Source organism: Talpa occidentalis, unplaced genomic scaffold, assembly GCF_014898055.3.
Source record: "Talpa occidentalis isolate TD23 unplaced genomic scaffold, MPIMG_talOcc4v2.1 talOcc4.10, whole genome shotgun sequence".
Lineage (NCBI taxonomy): Eukaryota > Metazoa > Chordata > Mammalia > Eulipotyphla > Talpidae > Talpa > Talpa occidentalis.
In genome coordinates this window covers 66,834,803-66,852,454 of record NW_023600993.1, presented here as the reverse complement: position 1 = coordinate 66,852,454, position 17,652 = coordinate 66,834,803, and the positions used below count along the sequence as shown (strand labels likewise).

Below are 17,652 nucleotides of genomic sequence, written 5' to 3'. Positions count from 1 at the left end.
AAGCAGAAGCTGAGAGAAGGCCAGAGAGCCCAGAGTGAAGACCTGCTGGGGGCTGGGAGGCCCTGCAAAACAAAAACAAAAACAAAAACCTGCAAAACCACTGAGGACTCCGATTCCTCCTTTACCTGGTCTGCTGGATCATAGAAAACCTGCACTGTGGCCATTCCTGGCCCTACATCTGCCCACTGGCTTAGAACAGTATTAAACCCCACATCCAACCTGGGAGATAGTTGGATCTTTTTGGAAATTTATATTATACTCTTGGTTTTGCTTGGTGCATAGAGAGTGGGCTGCTCAAGTGTCTGTGTGTGTGTGTGGGTGTGTATGTGTGCATGCACAGGAAGTATTGCTTTATCTAATATTACATGACTAATCACCCCATCCTTAGTGGCTTGAACAATATATTTGTCTCAGGATATCTGGGATCTGAGGGTGCTTTGACCAGGTGGTTCCAGATGTTACCTCTCACAGGACTGTGCTCAGATGTTGCCGGTGCTGCTCTCCTTGGAAGCTTTGGCTCCGGAGAATCCACTTCACAGGCAGCTCTCTCTCATGACTTCAGCTTGGTGTTGTCCATGTGGGCCCCACACAGAGTTGCTGTATGCTTCATATGGTAGCAGGCTTCCCCAGGCAGAGTGTTCTGAGAGAGCAAGATGGAAGCCAAGACACACTTTGAGACCTAGCTTTGGATGTCCTATGCCATCACCTCTTCCTTGTGCTTTTGGTCACTGTAGGGTAAATGAAGATTGCTCAGGCTTTTGCTCCATTGGCTTCTGTGGCTATCGGGGGTGTTTAGGAGCATGAGCTTGGGCTAAGCATGTCTGATGGTGAAAACCTGGAGTGTGGTGTTGGTGTGTGTAAGTGGGCACACCTGAGCTGAGAGACTGAGCATATAAGGGCGAAGTCACAGAGGACTGGGAGCAGCAGAGAGGGGCAGATGCGATAATGCCAGAGAGCCCAAAGAAAGTGAAGATTTGCTGGGGGCTAGGAGGCTCCCCAGCCCCCTGTCTGCCCCACAGCTGGTTGCCTCACTACAAGTGATGTAGAAAGATCATTTAAAGCCTGAAAATGCCAATGAGGGCTCTAGGACTCTCCTTTACCCATCTGCCTGGATCCGTAGAGAACCTGCCCTCTGCCTGGCTGGCATCACACTCACCTAGATCAGCCCTGATTCAGTATGGGAAGTAACTCACAAGAGCATGAAGGAGATGAAGATGAGTGGAGCACATCTTCCTAGCACATTGGTTACTGTATGTGTGTGTTTATGTGTGTATTAGTGTGTGTGCATGTATATATGTATCTTATATGTGTGTGTGTGTGCAGGTGTGGGCTGAGATGATGAAGGGAGTTAACATGATCAGAAAAAGGTACTATCTGAAACAGACAAGGAAAGGACAGCACTGGTGTGCAAGTTAAGGCCAGTCAGGAAAATGTGAATTACCCAGGAGCAGGCTCTTACTTAAACACCAGGAGATGGTGATGCTCAGATGCCACCTGGCTGACAGGTAAACACTCCCCAGACTTCTTCCTCAGCAAGATCTACAGTACATACCTGAACTCTTTTCCTGAGGGCTTTCTTGCCAGTGAGTAGCACTGGAATGCCTGGGAAGTAACATTCCTGGAAGGAGCTCTCAGTCAAAGACAGAAGTTAGAGGACAAACACTCCAGCTTCTGCCCCCCAGGAGATAATACTGAGGTACATTGTCTCCATCTCTGAGAGGAGCCCAGTTGCCCACATTGCTAATCTCACTATCCCTCTTCCTTTCCATTCCTATGTCCACACTGCCTGTCCACTGTCTGCTGGGATCACCCCCCAAATAAATCACTTGCTTTTGGATTTTTGTTTTAAAGTTGACTTAAGAGCAAACACCTGGATCCATAGTGAGGGGCAGGGTGGGCACGCTGGAAGCTTGCTGGAGCAAGGTCAGACTGCAGGACCCCTCCACCTGCCCCTCCCTCCCCAAAGCCAGTGACTATTCTAGGGAGTCCAATGCCCCCTTCCATCACCCTGTGGCTGTAGACTCCAGGGGACACAGAGAAGTTTGTGTTAAATTGCCTCAGGGTGGGGGGGTCTTTGTGCTGCTACCTGCATTTCGCCACCCACCTCTGCCCTGTGCCCCAGGGCTGGGGCCATAGCTTGATCTTGAGGTGCTCGTATTCAGAACTGCTAGCCCTCATTGATCCTGGAGCAGCCAAAGTGAAAGGCTTTCTCCTCTGAGCCTGACAGCACGCCTGAACACCCAGAAGGACTTGGGGTGTTCACACACCCTGGGGTGATCATTTCCATCCTTCCCATGGATCTGTTGCAAGCACTGAGGTCAGCCAGATTTTACTGCCCATTTCCAGGGCCAGTAGGTTAAAATTAGTTGTGCATTGGTTCAAATTCAGCTCTTTAAAACTTCCTGGACCCTGATGATACCTTAAGTCAGTTAAAATAAAACATCAGAATCAAGACAGCTCTGTTGACCAACGAGATTTTGAGTTTTTATTTGCTCAGTTTCAAGCAAGAACATGTTCTTTCCTGGGCCCTAGGAGGGCCCAGGAGGAATCAACTCCAGTCACATGGGATGTCTAGGACCTCAGAAGATTCTGAGTCTCAGCAGGCCAACTGGAGATTTGGAACATGGGGAATTCTTGCAGAGGAGCACAGATAGTGCAAGGGGGTATTACTGTTCCCTTGGTACCCCTCACACCCCTTCACCATCGATCTTGGGTTCAGTGTGGGAAGGACTGCAAAGGCTGCCCTGAATTCTCCAGTTCTATGTTACTTTATATTTAGTCTTGTATTCAGTGAGCTCCATGGCTGTGTGTGGTCCCTGACACTTGGGAAGCTGAAGAAATTGCTCAAAGATCCTCCTAGCAGACAGTGAAATGAAACAAGAAGAAATGGCAGAAGATTTGCTAAGTGACAAAGAGATTTTTCCTGCTGCCTCACTTAACTCCCAACTGCAGGTCTTCGTGCCTGCAGGCACTGGCCACCATCCCCTGGTGAAAAAACTGAATCTGAAGCCCATAGATAAGTAACAAGGAAGATGTAGTGGCCACTGGATTCACCCTTCTGACTGAGGCTCAGACTGGGCCTTTCGTCTTTTGGCAGCTTGGGGCCAAGCGATGCCCTTCCCTGGTAATCTGAGCCAAACTCATGCCTCTGCCCTCGCTAGGGCATCACCCAGGGACCACACTCAAGGACTCACTAAGTATCTAGATTTCCACTTCCCTGGCTCTTCAACACACAGATGTTTGAAAGAAAGGAAGTGACTGGACTTAACCTCAGGAGAAAGCAGAGAAAGCAGGGCAAGAGAGGAGAGATTTTCCCAGGAGAACCAATCCCTAAACCCAACACTTGTCACACAGTCCGAGCTCCTGACAGTGTCCTCACGCTCAGCACTAGAGACACTGGGGCACCAGGACAAATGCCACTTCCTATAGATTCCATTCTGGGTTGATGGGTGCCCCACTGTGATATGAGTGAGGTGGAATCAGGGTGTCCCTGTAGGAGCCACACCTCAGCACTACCTCCTAGGCTCCCTGCCCATCCCACCAGGTAGGTGTGCTCATAAAGGGTCCAGCAGCTCTCCCCATTGGGCTGATGTCAAAAGGGCCCATTCCACTAGGAGCTTCCCAGTGGAATGAGGGCTTGACTGAGGGAATGAGGAGTTGACTCCTTGGAAGATGAGTAGGAAAGGCAGAGAGAAAGGGCTTCCTTCTTTGAGTGAGTCACACTTGGGGGAAGACCAGAGTGGGAGCAGCCAGGAGAGGGTGGGAAGGTCTCAAGGAAAACTCTTGTCAAGTCTGGGATGAGGCAGGCAGGGCACATGCAATGAGACTCAGCTCTGCCTACCCTCAGGGGCTCAGCCAGCAGCCAGGACGCTGCCCTCAGCTTTGCTGGAATCGCAGGCTCAAGGGAACCCCATCCAGGTCATCACAGAAGGGTCCACACCCCCTGTCCACTCTGATCCCCCGGGGCAGACTCTGCAATGGAGACTCATGTGCTGGGCAGTTTATTTGGGAGATAATCACAAACAGAGCAGCAGGAAAGGGAGACAGAGAGGGAGTAAGTCAGGGTTTTGCAATGGTTACCCCTGGGGTCAAGGGCCTTCTGCTGGAGAACTGGGAGAACCAGTGGAACTGCTCCCTGCATCTGCTCCCTGGGGCAGGGACCATGGCCTCCCCTGTTGGCGCCGCCACTGCTGGTGTGCAGCCCTCAAGCCTTCCCTCTCCCCTTGCTCTGCTGCTAAAGCTGCGATGCACAGGAAGCCCTGAGCAGAGCTGGAGCCTTGCAGATCTTGCTTGGAGTGCTGGCTGGTGACCGATCTTCCAGGGGTGGGGGCACTAGAATGGCATCTAGTGTTGGGGCAACTAAGTCCCAAGGTCCAAACCCAGTCCACTGGCTGCTGTGTAGGTGGAGTCTTACTATAACACAACCACACCTGTTTGTGCTCTCAGACTCCAGGGGATTCTCAAGGCCAGAGACAACGTGGTGGGGGGAATGGAGAAGCAGACCCAAGGCCTGGAAATTACTCTCCACCTCTTTACAGAAATTGTTTGAGGAGTCTGCTTCTGGGAGGTATGGGCAGGGTCTGCACAACCTCTGGTGACCAGTGCCTCTGGAACTCCCCATGTTCCCTCGGATTCTGTGAAAATGCAGTCTCCTTGTGTAAAGGTTGGGGGGCCTCAAGACTGAGCACTTCCAAGAGGCTCCAGGAGATGCTGCTGCCGGGTCTCCCTCTGAGTGGAGACTGGAAACCTCCGCCCTCCCCACAGCTGCCGTGATGGGGTATATGTAGGCAAGTCTTCCAAGACAGGGAGCACTTGTGTCCTGAAGGGACAATGGCCCTGGCTGGGTGCATCCTGCTCTCTGGGTTCCCTGGCAGGAGGACAGGGCCATGGCCCCTCTAGGCAGAGGTCAGCGCTCAGGAGCCCTGACACAGCAGGTCAGACACCTGTGCTCTTGGGATGTGCCTCCTGGAGCCACCCAAGAGGCCCCTGGGAGGCAGACCCTGGGCCGGGCCCCCAGACTGCCCTCTGGGATGATCCATCAGTGCACGGCGCCCCCTCTGGAAGCATCACACGAGCGTCTTGAAATGCTGATGTTTAATGATCTACAGGATGAGTGCGTGCGGGGAGGAATTCCACCACGCGGGCACGTGAGACCCAGACTCCTGCAGAGAAAGGCAACATAGAGCTTGGTGCTGCTCAGCACCGCAGGCCGCCTGCAGGATTGTTCAGGCCGCTCTGGGGGTGTATCCTCACTCAGTGGAACCCCACCAAACACTTCTTGTGCAGTAGGTCAAATGTTCCTTCCCAGGGCTCAGTGCTGACGGTGAAGAAGCAGGTGTAGGTCTGAGGGAACAAGCACAGGAGTGCAGGTTGGGCTCCAGGTCTAATGGAAGTTCCCCCCACCTTGCTTCCTGGGGTGAGCATCTGGGCTGCAGGCTCTGAGCCTCTTGTATAGCCCCCTGTCTGAGTCTTCATGTTCTTGAACAGGGACCAATTCCTGACATCAGATTACTAGTCATTTTCCCACCCCTGACCTTTGACCCCAGGGGAACCCCACATTGTCCCAGAGTGACTCATTATCTGAGAGTAGTGGGAATCTTTCCCAGTGGGAGCGATCTCTGAGGGGCCCCTGACCAGGATGGTTTGTCCTAGACTAAGGATGACCATCCCTGGGCTCCCAGGAGTTGCAGTTCAACAGACCCCAAAGCTGTGCCTACATGGGTGGGCAGGGCTGCCTCAGCCTTTGGGCTCTGGATTATGGCAGGACAACCCTGAGAACAGGCCACTCCAACAAAATGATGGTGTACAGCTCTGACTTCCTCCTTTTGCAGGGGCAGATACGGAGGGAGATGAGGATCAGAAAAGTGTCATCTGCTGGGGGACAGAGATCCCGAAGGAAGGGTCAGTAGCAATCTGACATCAGTGTGGTGTGGTCAGGAGTGCAGGCAGCTGGCCTGGAGTGAGCAGGTAGATTTTATGTTGGATTTTATATTGGCACAGCCAAACTTGGCACCCACATGCACCCCATGCAGTGTCCAAGTTGTGTGCCCGAAGGGGAGCTGGTGTGTGTCTTACATTGTTCAGGTCTGCACTTTCTTGAAAGGGGCAGTTGTCAATGTCTTCTTCCAATTTCCCACAAATGGTTCTGCGAAGCAGCAGCTCCATGGAGAAAGCCAACATATAGCCAATCTGTGATACATATAGAGAAAAAGAGGAAAACCCTTGTCCCCTAAGTGCTGCTCCTGAAGAATATGCAGTGCAGGAAGGGCCTAGCTCAGCTCATGGGGATGAACCCAGGCTTGGGGAGTCCAGAGCATAGAGGCACATGGGCGTGGGGGGACCCTGGGGTGGATGCAGGCCAAGTCTCACACCTTGAATGTCACTCACCTGCAGCCCCATGTCTCCGTGGCACCCCTTCCTGACTTGGAAACAAAAAATGTCAATCACCAGCACGTGCAAGCACACACAACACACACAAGAGCAGGGGCAGTGGCCTCAGGAAACTTATTTTCCCATGAATTTGCCTTGATCTTCTCACTCCATTCCCCCTCCTGCTTTCCATGCACTCCCAGTGCTCCCCATCCTCACCCAGCACACACAGGTCAGTCTCTGAGCAGACCTAGAGCTCCTGGGTGGAGACCTTCCCCCTCATTCCAACTCTCCATCCAGAGGTCCCAAGGGGGAGAAACAATGTTCCTGAGGCCCCCGGAACACTTGCTCACACACGCTCACACTCACATACTCACATCTATACACATACACAGTCACATACACATACACACTTACACACACTCTTACACATCCTCATACATATACACATGCTCACACACATGCACTCTCTCTCTCACACACACAGCAGATATGCTCCCTCAGCAAAGAGCCCATTGTTTATGCTGCAGCCCAGGTGGAAATGGACTCCTGGAGTCTTCTCTAGAGAAGTCGTTGTAGAGAGAGAATATTTGGATAAGGAGCCCTTGTGTAGGGAAGAGGCTAAATACATATAAATAAATAAATTTACTTGGTTGGGGATCCAGGAGGAGCCCAGTGTGGGAGGGATCCGGGAAGAGGCCTGTCCTCTAGCAACTCTCAGCTGAGGAGAGCTCTCTCTCTCTCTCTCTCTCTCTCTCTCTCTCTCTCTCTCTCTTTCTCTCTCTCTCTGTTTTTTCTAGATTTCTCTTTTTTTTCCAACTTATCTCTTCCAGCATTTTCTGACTAGCTCTTTTCCTTACCCAGTATAAGCATTCATAGAGAATATTGATGACATTCTTCATAAACTATGTCTTAAATACTGAAAAAAATATATATATTGCAGGTTAGTAGACACTGACCAAATTTTTAAAAATTTCCATGTTAAGTCTTTTATGAAACCTGAAGCTGAATAGGGTGTTGTTTTCCTATAGTTTATGGTCTTAAGATGGTGAACACAATCCTTGGTAAGACACCCCCTAGTCCTGACTTTCACTTACTATCAAGAAAGGGCAGTGGGACAGGAAATTGTGTTCCTACCTGTTCCCTCCAGGAATTCAGAATATGCACCAGCCTGTAGGCGTTCGTGTCTTTGCTCTTCTCATTGAACATGTGTAAGGCGTACTCCACCGTGGCAGGGAAGTAATGTTTTATAAAAGAGCCCTCATCACAGTCACTTCCTTCATGCAGATGCCAACTATAAGACTGGGCCTGGGGACCAAGGAGAAGCAAGAGCACCTCCCAGGGCAGAGCCCACCTCCAGGGCTGGCACCGCATGGCTTCAGCAGCCAGCAGCCGGGCACCCACAGCCTCTGTCCTTCCCAGCTCAGGCTCCCGCCCTAAGCGTGCCCTGGGCACTGGTCCAATCATCTGCTGCAGGACAGCGTCTCCCCCGGGCTCCTTTCAGCTGCTCCACCCTGTCCTCCCCGCGTGTGGCCTGCCTCCTCCACTCTGGCTGTTACAGTGTCTCCTGTCAGCACAGAGGGACAGGGTGAGGCGAGTTGGGGTGGGGAGGGCCAGCCATGGAGGTGGGGGCCCCTTTAGCCAATGCAGAGCCTCCATGGGGAGAGAGCGCTTCGTCTGGACACCTGGGAATCAGATACTGCCACCTGGGAGCACGTGGCACAGGGGGAAGTGGAGGGTGACTCCGGGGCACAACAGGAGGCTGAGGGCAGTGAGAAAATGGGGGTCACAGTCAAAAAGGATGAACTGTCTTTGTGGGTGACAGAAGGCAGATCTGCCCAAGGAGTAGTAGACCAAGTTCTCAACGTATCCAGCTGTGTCCTTGTCCCGTTGGCTCTCAGCCCCTGCTGAGTCCTGACAGACAAGCTCTCCGGGCGCTGCAGGCTGATGCCAGGCCTGTGGCTGGACCAGGAGCTTCCTTGGCAGAACTCTCAGCTCTGAGGGTCTACCCTGTGCTCAGTGAGGGGGGCTTGTGAGCTCATGTCTAGGCCCCCCTCAAAGTTGTATACAGGAGCCTGGCACTCACATTCTCTGGGCCTGCAAGTTTCCCCTTGGAGGAATTTGCCAGTGGAACAGGGGCATGGAGGGAAGGGAGCCAGGGACAGAGGGAGAGACTGAACCCAAGGAGACCCTGGGAGGCTGTGCTGGGGCAGTAGGGTGACATGGTGCCCCCTGGTGGCCAAGGTGGTCATGGCTGCGTGGGCACAATTTCCAGTGTGCAGTGGCTTCTAGAAAGGACACCATCACAGTCTGCAGCTGTAGCAGCAGGTGGGGCTCTGGAGGGACTAAGAACATATTCTTTCCAAACAAGACTTCAGCTCTGTGGATGCCCATGTGCTCAGTCCTTTCCCTCCCCTGGCATTTGGGGCTCTGTAGTCCTGGGCAGGGCTGGAACATTTTGTATTTGAAGCAGCTCCCAGGGGTGCTGACATTCCTGGTCTCTGGACCAAACTCTGAGTAGCAGTGTTCAGAGCATGATTTACCCCAACTGATACATCACTCAACTGTAAAATCAAGGAGGTGGTGGCTGGAGAATGATTTCTGGGCCTTACTCCTTCAGGGAAGGGTTAGAACACATGCTGGTATGAAGAACAGGAGGATTTCTATTCCCAGGCTCAGGAAGCAGGATGTGCTTTTGAGGGAGAGAAGACACTTTGAGCCAGACAGTCTGTCACTCCCCCCACCCACACCCCTGCCTTCTCAGAGTCATAGTTCTGAAAAATTCTTAACTTTAATAAACACCCAGGAATTAACTCTTGAAAGTTTTCTAATTTCAGTTCTTATGAATTCCACTGTGTCCAATATTTCTTTTTTACTTTTTGCACACCTAGATGACACCCTGCTTCAGTTGAGGAACTACAGACTTCCCCCTGTAGTTAGGAAGTAAATATGGAGCAGTCAATGGAATTTTGTGCAGATCATTTGCTGACACAGCTCTTTTCTTCCATTGCTCCACTTGCTCCCCCTGTAGACATGGAAACTGAGTCCTGAGAATGTTTGCAGCAAGGCTTGCTTTCAGGTGGCTTCATGAAAATGACAGGTGATACTGACCCTACACAGATTCAGGGATTTTTGTGCTGCCCAGACTTGACTGCAAAGAACACCAGAGTTGTGGGTGTTAGGGCTCTGCAGGGCAAAGTGGCAGTCTCCAGTCTTCCTGTGGAAGACTGGAAGCCAAGCCCTTTCCCACATATCTGTGAGCACAGTCATAGGGCTTCTCCCTCAGGTGACAGTGGCCAGGGCAGACCATTCTGGAGGAGGCATGAGCTCTGACTCATCCCTATTCAAATGTACCATCTCCAAGGTGTTTCCTTCAGAGGTAACTTTTCAGGCTTTGTGTGTTTCCACCGTGGGTTTCCCCAGACCATACAGTCCAGCCCTCCCAGTTTGCTATCATTCATTTATTTTCCTTGAGATCTAGGCACCTGTGTGTTTCTGCCAAATTTCTGGCCAATTCTGGGCTTTAGTCACTCAGTCGATGTCATAACTTTCACAATTGTATATTTTACCCGCCCATTAATATGTCCATAATAATGTCTACCCTAATGTGAACAAAACTGTATGATTCCCTATTTATAGGAATTGATTTCAACAACCAACTAATACCACCTCTGAGCTAGTGAAATGTTTACTTCTAGAACACTCTGCAGTACAGCCACCCGTTGCTTAATGACAGGCACGTGTTTTGCTGAAAGTGTTATTAAATGATATCATAGTTGTGCAAAAGTCATGGAGTGAAATTACACAGATGTTGTATGTTTTATCCACCTTGGCTATATGCATATAGCTTGTGTTGTGGCAAAAAAAGGTGCAGAACCAATCTTGTACCCCATGCCATTATTGAGACTTCTCCCAGGACAGTATTTTAAAATTAGGTTTAAAGGGGTTTTTTCTGCTTTCAGTTAAAAACTGTGTGTGCTATGGAGACTATAGCTGGTGAGCTGTGGGCTGCCCAGAGGGAGCCAGAATTGAAAAGACTGGCCATGCACAGGCCTGCCGATGGCTGCCAATGCTGAGGCCTCAGCACATGGGTCTCTGTCTGCCCTGTTCTTCCCATTAGGCTCAGGGTCTGACCCAATTTGGTTGATCCAAATTGCCATTTTTAATCATTTTTTCCCTCCTCACCACAAAGAGTTTGCCTGCTGCTGTATCAGAAACAAGAAAAGACCAAACTGATATTCTAGTTCTTTTGAGCAATGGAGAACATTTCTCTGACCAGATTAAGAATAAGACAATGAGATCAAGATGTCCCCAGGTCTTATCTCAGCATGCACGGGGTTGGGAGGGGAGGTACAGGGACATGCAAGGGCATCAGGCATCTAGGGAACAGCCAGGGGAAAGGGTCCATTGACATAAGCTCTGAAGAAGCAGCTTCCTTTTATTTTTTTTTTTAAAGATTTACTTATTTATGCACACAAGAACTGGGGTACAGGCCAGAGGTGTGGAGGGTGAGAGGATTCACCAGAAACAGAGTAGGGAACAAAACAGGCAGATTGACTGAAATACACTGCTGAGGGGAGCAGCGGGCGAGACAGGAGAGGTCTGCAGAAGCAGCTTTCAAAACCAGTGAGAGGGGGTAGCTTTGTATCTCAATTTCAACCATGTCTGTGGGCAATGAAGTCCAAATCTGTTCATTGCAATCAATTTCAATCAAGTTTTTATTATGTATATGTTATTAGTGAATGGATACATAGATAAATTGATTGATGGGTTAATTGATTGATGGGTGAATGGATTGATGAATACATGGATGGATGGATGAGTGGATGAATTTTGGGATAACTTTTTACACAAGAAGTGCCTATATGGGCCTCCCCTGGCGGCGCAGGCAGTTGAGCACTGTATTGTGAAGCTGTCCACAGCCTCTCAGCGCCGGTTTCATCCCGGCCGCACGGCGAGGGTCCCACACGGCAACGCAGACCTCTCCTGTCACGCCCGCTGCTCCCCTCAGCATTATATTTCGTCAGTCTGTCTGTTCTGTTCCCCACTCTGTCTCTGGTGAATCACCTCACCCTCTCATGCCTCTGGCCTGTACCCTTGTTCTTGTATAAATAAACAAATAAATCTTTTTAAAAAAAGTGTCTATCTCTTTCTGTCCACCTAGACACATATATTTAAACAGAACATTTAGATAGAATGCATATATCCATTTAATTGATTTTATTCTGCTTTTGTTCCATAAATTACCTCAAAACATAGTGTGTTAAAGCAACTTCAATTGTCTTTCAAATTTTGTGTCAGAAATTCAAATATGATTTAACTGAGTAGGTCTTGCTGTGGTGTTGGCTGAGCGGCAGTCCCCTGAAGTTTGGCTGGGCTGGATAACTCTCTTCTGAGATGCTTCACTCCTATGGCTATTGGCTGGAGGTCTTAAGTCCTCTCCATTTTTTCAGGAACACCTACAAGCCTCTTGATAAATCTGCTCCACACAGTAGCTGATGAAACCCAAAGCAAGTAACCTGAGAGCAAGGACCAGGGGAAGCAGGAAGCCACTGTAACTTTTATGAGCCAGTCTCTGAAGCTGTACACCATCCCGTCCACCATAGTCATCAGTATGAGCCAGTATTTGAGGTTGTATACTGGCCCTCTAGTTATTTGTCAGCTACAAGTAAGTTACCAGTTATACTGGTGCAGCCAGTATAAAGAGGAAAAGAAATTAAGTTCCACCTGATGAAATGAAGAGATTCAAAGACTTTACAGATAGACAACCCATGTAGACAGATGAGCAGATGCTAAGGGTATAAAGCAAAGATTTTATAATATGTTCCTAGCTAATTAAAGTTTATTAGTGTAATTCAGAAGACAAAAAAGAAGAAAATAAGGGAAAGAGTAGAAAAGACAGAAAGCAAAGAAGATAAAACTGAGAAAGAAACACAAAATGGGAACAGATGAGGAAAGGTATAAGGAGAACAAAGAGAGATGAACACTGAAAGAAGAACAAAGGTCCAGGAATCCTCAGAGGCAACTCTGATTTCCTGGAACTTTGCCTTTGGTGAGGGCAAGTGGTTAGTGGGTCTTACTCCCTGCGGCAGGAAGCCCCTTTGGGGATGCTCCTCATTCCTCCTGCCTGGAGCCCAGACTGAGTGCTTGTTGATGGGAAAGTGTAGAGATGTGCAGGGAAGGCTGAGACTGATGGGTGTCCACGTTAATTACAGTCTACGGAAGGGAAATAATAGCATTAAGTTTAATGGTGGCATGCCTCAAAGACAGGATTAAGATGTGGAATTACTCCTAGAGCAGGAGTTAAGTTGTAAGTGGTGAAAAATGTATGGTTGTTGAATGTTGAATGTTGAAAACTACCCCTCTCTTTGCATTGAGTGAATTCAGGAAAATGCATTCAATAAGTTGCCAAACTTGTTTCATTTGAGGCCTGCAGAGAAAACTGTACACTTAGTGGGTGTGGTTGAGCCAGACACCCTTTAGAATCTTGGTTGGTGAGTCTTTGGAAGGGAGAGAGGGCTACCCTGCTGCCTGGAGTCTTAGGCTTCAGTTTTCACACAGATCTCCTAGCCCCCTAAGCAGACCAGGGCCCACAGGCCCCAAGTGGCCACACAGCTCCCAGGCAGTCCATCAGCCTCCTTCCCAGGTCACAGCTCCTCCTGGTCTTCTCTCCTTATTCTATAGGTTTTGGAGGTAGTTTATCTTCTTCTTGTGTCCTTGATCAGTCCCATGCCTTTTCCTTGTTTCAGGGGTCAGATGCCCCAATGCATTTAGCTAGCCCATCCTGCCCATGCCTAGTGCTGACCTTGAAGCTTGGGGGCAGGAGCATGGGCAATGATCCTCTCCTGCACCCAGAGTGGCCTCCCTTCATCAGAAGTTCTCTTGTATGAGAGAAAGGGACTGTGCCCAAGGCCCAACCCAGGGTCTAACAAGGTCATCTGCCAGTTTTATGTCCTCTTGGGGTAACGTTTGCAGTTATCTTCTGAGGTCAAGGCCTATGTACCTGGCCTGTTTCTTGGAGCTTTCAAGAGAAAAGTCCAAGATCGTAGTTTAGGGCAGATGAGTGACCCCAGAAGTTCACCCCAAAGGCCTGATTTAGGCAGGAGCTCCCAGAGCTCACACATGATAATGCAATGCATTTACCATGCACTACATTTAAACTATAGAATGATACATTTATTAAAAGACTTATTTATTTATGCATACAAGAACTGGGGTACAAGCCAGAGGTGGGGTGGGTGAGAGGATTCACCAGAGACAGAGTGAGGAACAGAACAGGCAGACTGACTGAAATACACTGCTGAGGAGAGCAGTGGGTGAATCAGGAGAGTTCTGCTGTGCCATGTGGGTAGCTCCCTGGTCGGGGATCAAACTCGTGCTGCAGTGGCTGCCAATTGATTCATAGATTGTGTCTGAACCCCTTGCACCACCAGGGAGGCCCCATAATGATACATTTTAATAATACACAGCTGGAGCTACTCTAAGCACTTGCCCTCTTACCTGAGAAAAGGGCATTGCTTTCCATTTTCTTGTGAATGTCCCAAAAGTTCTAAATATTTCCTCTTTCTTCCTCTGGAGACACAGTTTAAGGTTTGCCTGATGAATCCCTAGAGTGACGACTAAGGGGCAAACATGGAGCCATGGGGTGCAATGGACAAGTCCCTCCCCGCCTGTGAGGGCATCCTGCTTCCCATGGCTGCCAACCTCGACTGTTTAAAGCCTCCACAAAAGATGCTAAAAATGTTTCTAAAGTTCTTTTTTCTCATCACATCCTTCAAAAATGTCCCTTTGAGGCCTTCCATTGGGACCATTCCCCCATCAAAGGAACAGTTATTCTATTGGCCTTCTCACTTTCCTTCCCTTTAAATAAAGTTCTAAGGTTTAAATATGCCAGAAATTTACAGATATAGTAAACATAACTTTATCTGCTCTTAAGCAGACAGCATGTTCTGAACTTTGCTAGGGTCTGCTTCTGATTGGACTATTTCCTCCTACTGGTCTGATTAACATAGCATTCAAGATACAGCAGGATGGTCCCTTTAATCTTCCTTTTTAGAAATAACTCGGCACTTTTGAGTTTTACTTTGTTATAGAATTATTACATGTTTGGAATTGGAACATGTTTGTTTAATATCACAACATAAATCCCTAGGAATTTTCATTGAAATCATATGACATCATAATACCCCGGGAAGGAAAACTATTTACTTTTTTATGTAACAGTTTCTCTTCATGCATTCTGGGGCTACCCACACGTACATTCTATCTCCCAGGTTTTCTCTTCTGGTCCAATAATAGGTTGTTATGCTCTTTCAAATTATCTTGATTTTTTTTAATTATTCACAGGTAAGTCACCACTTTTTCTTCTTTCTACCATTTTACTTTTTTCTTTTTTTTTAGTTTATTTATACATACAAGAACTGGGGTACAAGCCAGAGGTTTGGGGTGGTGAGAGGACTCCCCAGAGAGAGGATGGAAAACAAAATGGGCAGATTGACTGAAGTACACCGCTGAGGGGAGTGGCGGGGGAGTCAGGAGAGGTCTGCTGTGCCATGTGGGTAGTTCCCTGCCCGGTCGGGCGATTGAACTTTTGCTTCAGAGGCTGTGGATAGCCTCATAGGTTGCGTCTTAACCCCTTGTGCCACCAGGGAGGCCCCTCTACCATTTTAAATGATGACACTCTGTTTTATTTCTATTATTTTTTATAATTGCTTTTTCAAGTGCCTTAAAGCATCCATGTAGTATGGCTGAATCCTCTCACTTGATATAGTGTGATTTTTTTTTTTTTTTAAGAAAACCAAGTCCTTTTCAAATCTTACTTTTTTATTTCTTTTTTCTTAAAGATTTATTTATTTTTAAATAAGAACCAGGGTACAGGCCAGAGGCACAGAAGGGTGAGAGGATTCACCAGAGACAGAGTGGGGAACAGAACAGGCAGACTGACGAAATACACTGCTGAGGGGAGCAGCGGACAAGACAGGAGAGTCTGCTTTGCCATGTGGGATTCTCGCCCAGCCGCCGGGATCGAACCCGCGCTGCAGAAGCTGGGGACAGCTTCACGGTGTGGCGCTCAACTGCCTGTGCCACCAGGGAGGCCCTACTTTTTTATTTCTTCCTTTTAAGTTCTTATGCCATTTATTCATGTTTCTCTTCATGTCTTAATGACTTGGTTCATCACAGTGTTGAAGGTTAGTCTGCAAGGCAGGTGTCACTACTTTAATGCTAATTTCAAGTTAGCACCGTTTCAGGGAAAGTAATCTCAACTATGAACAACTATGAATTTCTTTTTGAGTAAGTGTATTTCATTGAATTCTTTACTTTTTTCTGTAACAATTAAGATACAGATGATTTTTCTCCTTTAATTTATTAAATTAATAATTTCTTTTGAACTATCCTTGTATCATGGTATAAATTCTAGGCTGGGCCAGCTCTTTTTTTCCTTGCCCAGCTATGCTCCATTCCCAGGGCATGCCAAGCACTGACGTCCTTCTCCTCATGCATACGTTCTGTCCTGATTCAGTTCTTTTCAAATTTTGATAGTAAGAAATACCGATCTTCTAAAAAAAATTGTGAGCTTTATCTCCCTATTTATATCATCTGGGGGAAATACACATGATAGAAATGATCTACTCTTTGAAAATTTAGTGAAAGGTGCCAGGACCACTCTTGAACAGTTTGTTTTGAATTCAAACTAACTTCATTATTTCAAATCAATTTAAAGATGTTAGAGAGTTCAGGTTCTCTGTTTTCCATGATTGCCTATTAGAACTTCACACTTTTCCAAAAAGAATTTTCATTCAGATCAGAGTTTCCTAGTAGTCAGGGCAGAATAGCAGTTATAAGGAATTAGACCCCGCCCCCCAAGCCCCCAAATCTCACTTGCTTAACACAACAAAGGTTTGATTTTGACCTGTGTAAATCTAACACGGGTCAATGGCTGCCCTTGCCTGCCTCTCCCAGGGCTGTTGACATGGACACCTGAATGGACCCTCTCACAGTGCTGTCCTGACATTTCTTCTCTCTCCATTTATAAGGAGTAGAGCAGCAGAACGTGTGTGGCGCACCCAATCTTGCTCTTGCCTGCCAGTGCAGGCAAGACCTTCTCTTTCATTGTCATGAGCCGGAACTTGGTCACACAGTCCCAACTCATGGGTCGGCTAATTGTTATCTACAGTTCTGCATTCCTATACAAGGTCAGAACTACACGATCAATCAGTTATAGGAGCTCAACTCTGCAAGGTGCCTTTCATATCAATGAGGAGCAGAAAGCTTGATCACCCTGTGGGGGATATGCATCCTGAGGTGTGACTGGACCCCAGAAGCTGATAAGTGGAAAGTTTTGATAAGATTGAAACCATGATTGGGGGTCTAGGGTTTGTTCTCAATCACAATATTGAGTCATTAAGCAGTGAGAAAAGTGCCTGGGGGATAGTCTCACAACCCCTGAAACTACAGATGACAAAGCACATTTTCCAGTTTCTCTTTGTCCTCCTTCCCACACAGCTGACACTCTATGATTATTCTAAGAATAAAAAGGCCAGGATCTTGCTCTTTATCAGCATCCTGCATTGTATAGCCTGCTCCATGACTCCCCTTTATCAGTGTGGTGTTGCTAACGCAACACACCCTAAGCACCGAGGTGTCTGGGAGATGGTTTTCCTGTGCCAGTGAGAGGTAGTGTGAGGCCAGCACAGATCTCTTCTGCCACATATTTCAAATGTCAGCATAAACCTCTCATAGTGTCTTTTAATGAACTTTTGTTGCGATAACTGATGGAGGAAAGAATAGAAAACCTAAAGGAGGCATCACAAGACTAAAACCTGACTCACACAAGGAGGTGGGGGTAGAGGGAATCAGCGTGACCATTAACCCAGCTATAGAAACCAAGATCTTTAGGCTCCAGGGCCTTATCACAAGACATAAGGCTCAAGCAGATATCAAACCTGTAAGGGAGCACAGACCTGAGGGTAAAGATACAGAGATTGGGCCCATCCTGGACTCTGCGGTTGGTCTGGATTCTTTTTGTTATCCAAAATCAGCAACAAACAGCCACTTTGCAAAGGAGTGAGCCCCTTCCAAAGAGAAAAAGACTGTATCACTGCAGTCTTTGCACTGGCACAGGGCAGCAATCCATCTGCCCACCTGTGACTATGCTTCTTTTCATCAACTCTCTCCCTCCTCAGGGCAATAGGCTTCCTGCCTGCCCATGACCTGTCCATGCTGGGGCTTCTCTTCACTGACCTCCCTCAGTGGAGGCAGCTCTCCTCAAGGCCGCCCTCCTGT

General features: G+C 48.2%; 1 protein-coding gene across 2 annotated transcripts; it reads right to left on the bottom strand.

Annotated features, from left to right (window-relative positions):
- Positions 1-5,057: 5,057 nt before the first annotated feature.
- Positions 5,058-7,838, bottom strand: CST9L (cystatin 9 like). Of its 2 annotated transcripts, XM_037520915.2 has the most exons (3): positions 7,507-7,828; positions 6,076-6,189; positions 5,058-5,343 (listed from the first exon to the last, which is right to left on the bottom strand). In XM_037520915.2, the coding sequence occupies exons 1-3, from the start codon at positions 7,741-7,743 to the stop codon at positions 5,254-5,256; spliced, it is 441 nt and encodes a 146-aa protein (XP_037376812.2). In that variant the 5' UTR covers positions 7,744-7,828; the 3' UTR covers positions 5,058-5,253. The 2 variants fall into 2 exon arrangements, with proteins under 2 accessions (XP_037376812.2, XP_054555149.1); XM_054699174.1 differs by lacking the exons at positions 5,058-5,343; positions 6,076-6,189 and adding an exon at positions 6,228-6,422 and having other exon boundaries at positions 7,507-7,838.
- Between the last annotated feature and the right edge of the window lie 9,814 nt (positions 7,839-17,652).

What these genes read in the sequence shown, in the direction of transcription:
- CST9L (XM_037520915.2), bottom strand. Translation starts at nt 7,743, where the DNA reads ATGCGGTGCCAGCCCTGGAGGTGGGCTCTGCCCTGGGAGGTGCTCTTG. An exon ending in TGAATTCCTGGAGGGAACAG is followed by an intron (nt 6,190 to 7,506) that starts GTAGGAACACAA and finishes TATGTATCACAG; the next exon opens with ATTGGCTATATGTTGGCTTT. An exon ending in AAAGTGCAGACCTGAACAAT is followed by an intron (nt 5,344 to 6,075) that starts GTAAGACACACA and finishes TTGTTCCCTCAG; the next exon opens with ACCTACACCTGCTTCTTCAC.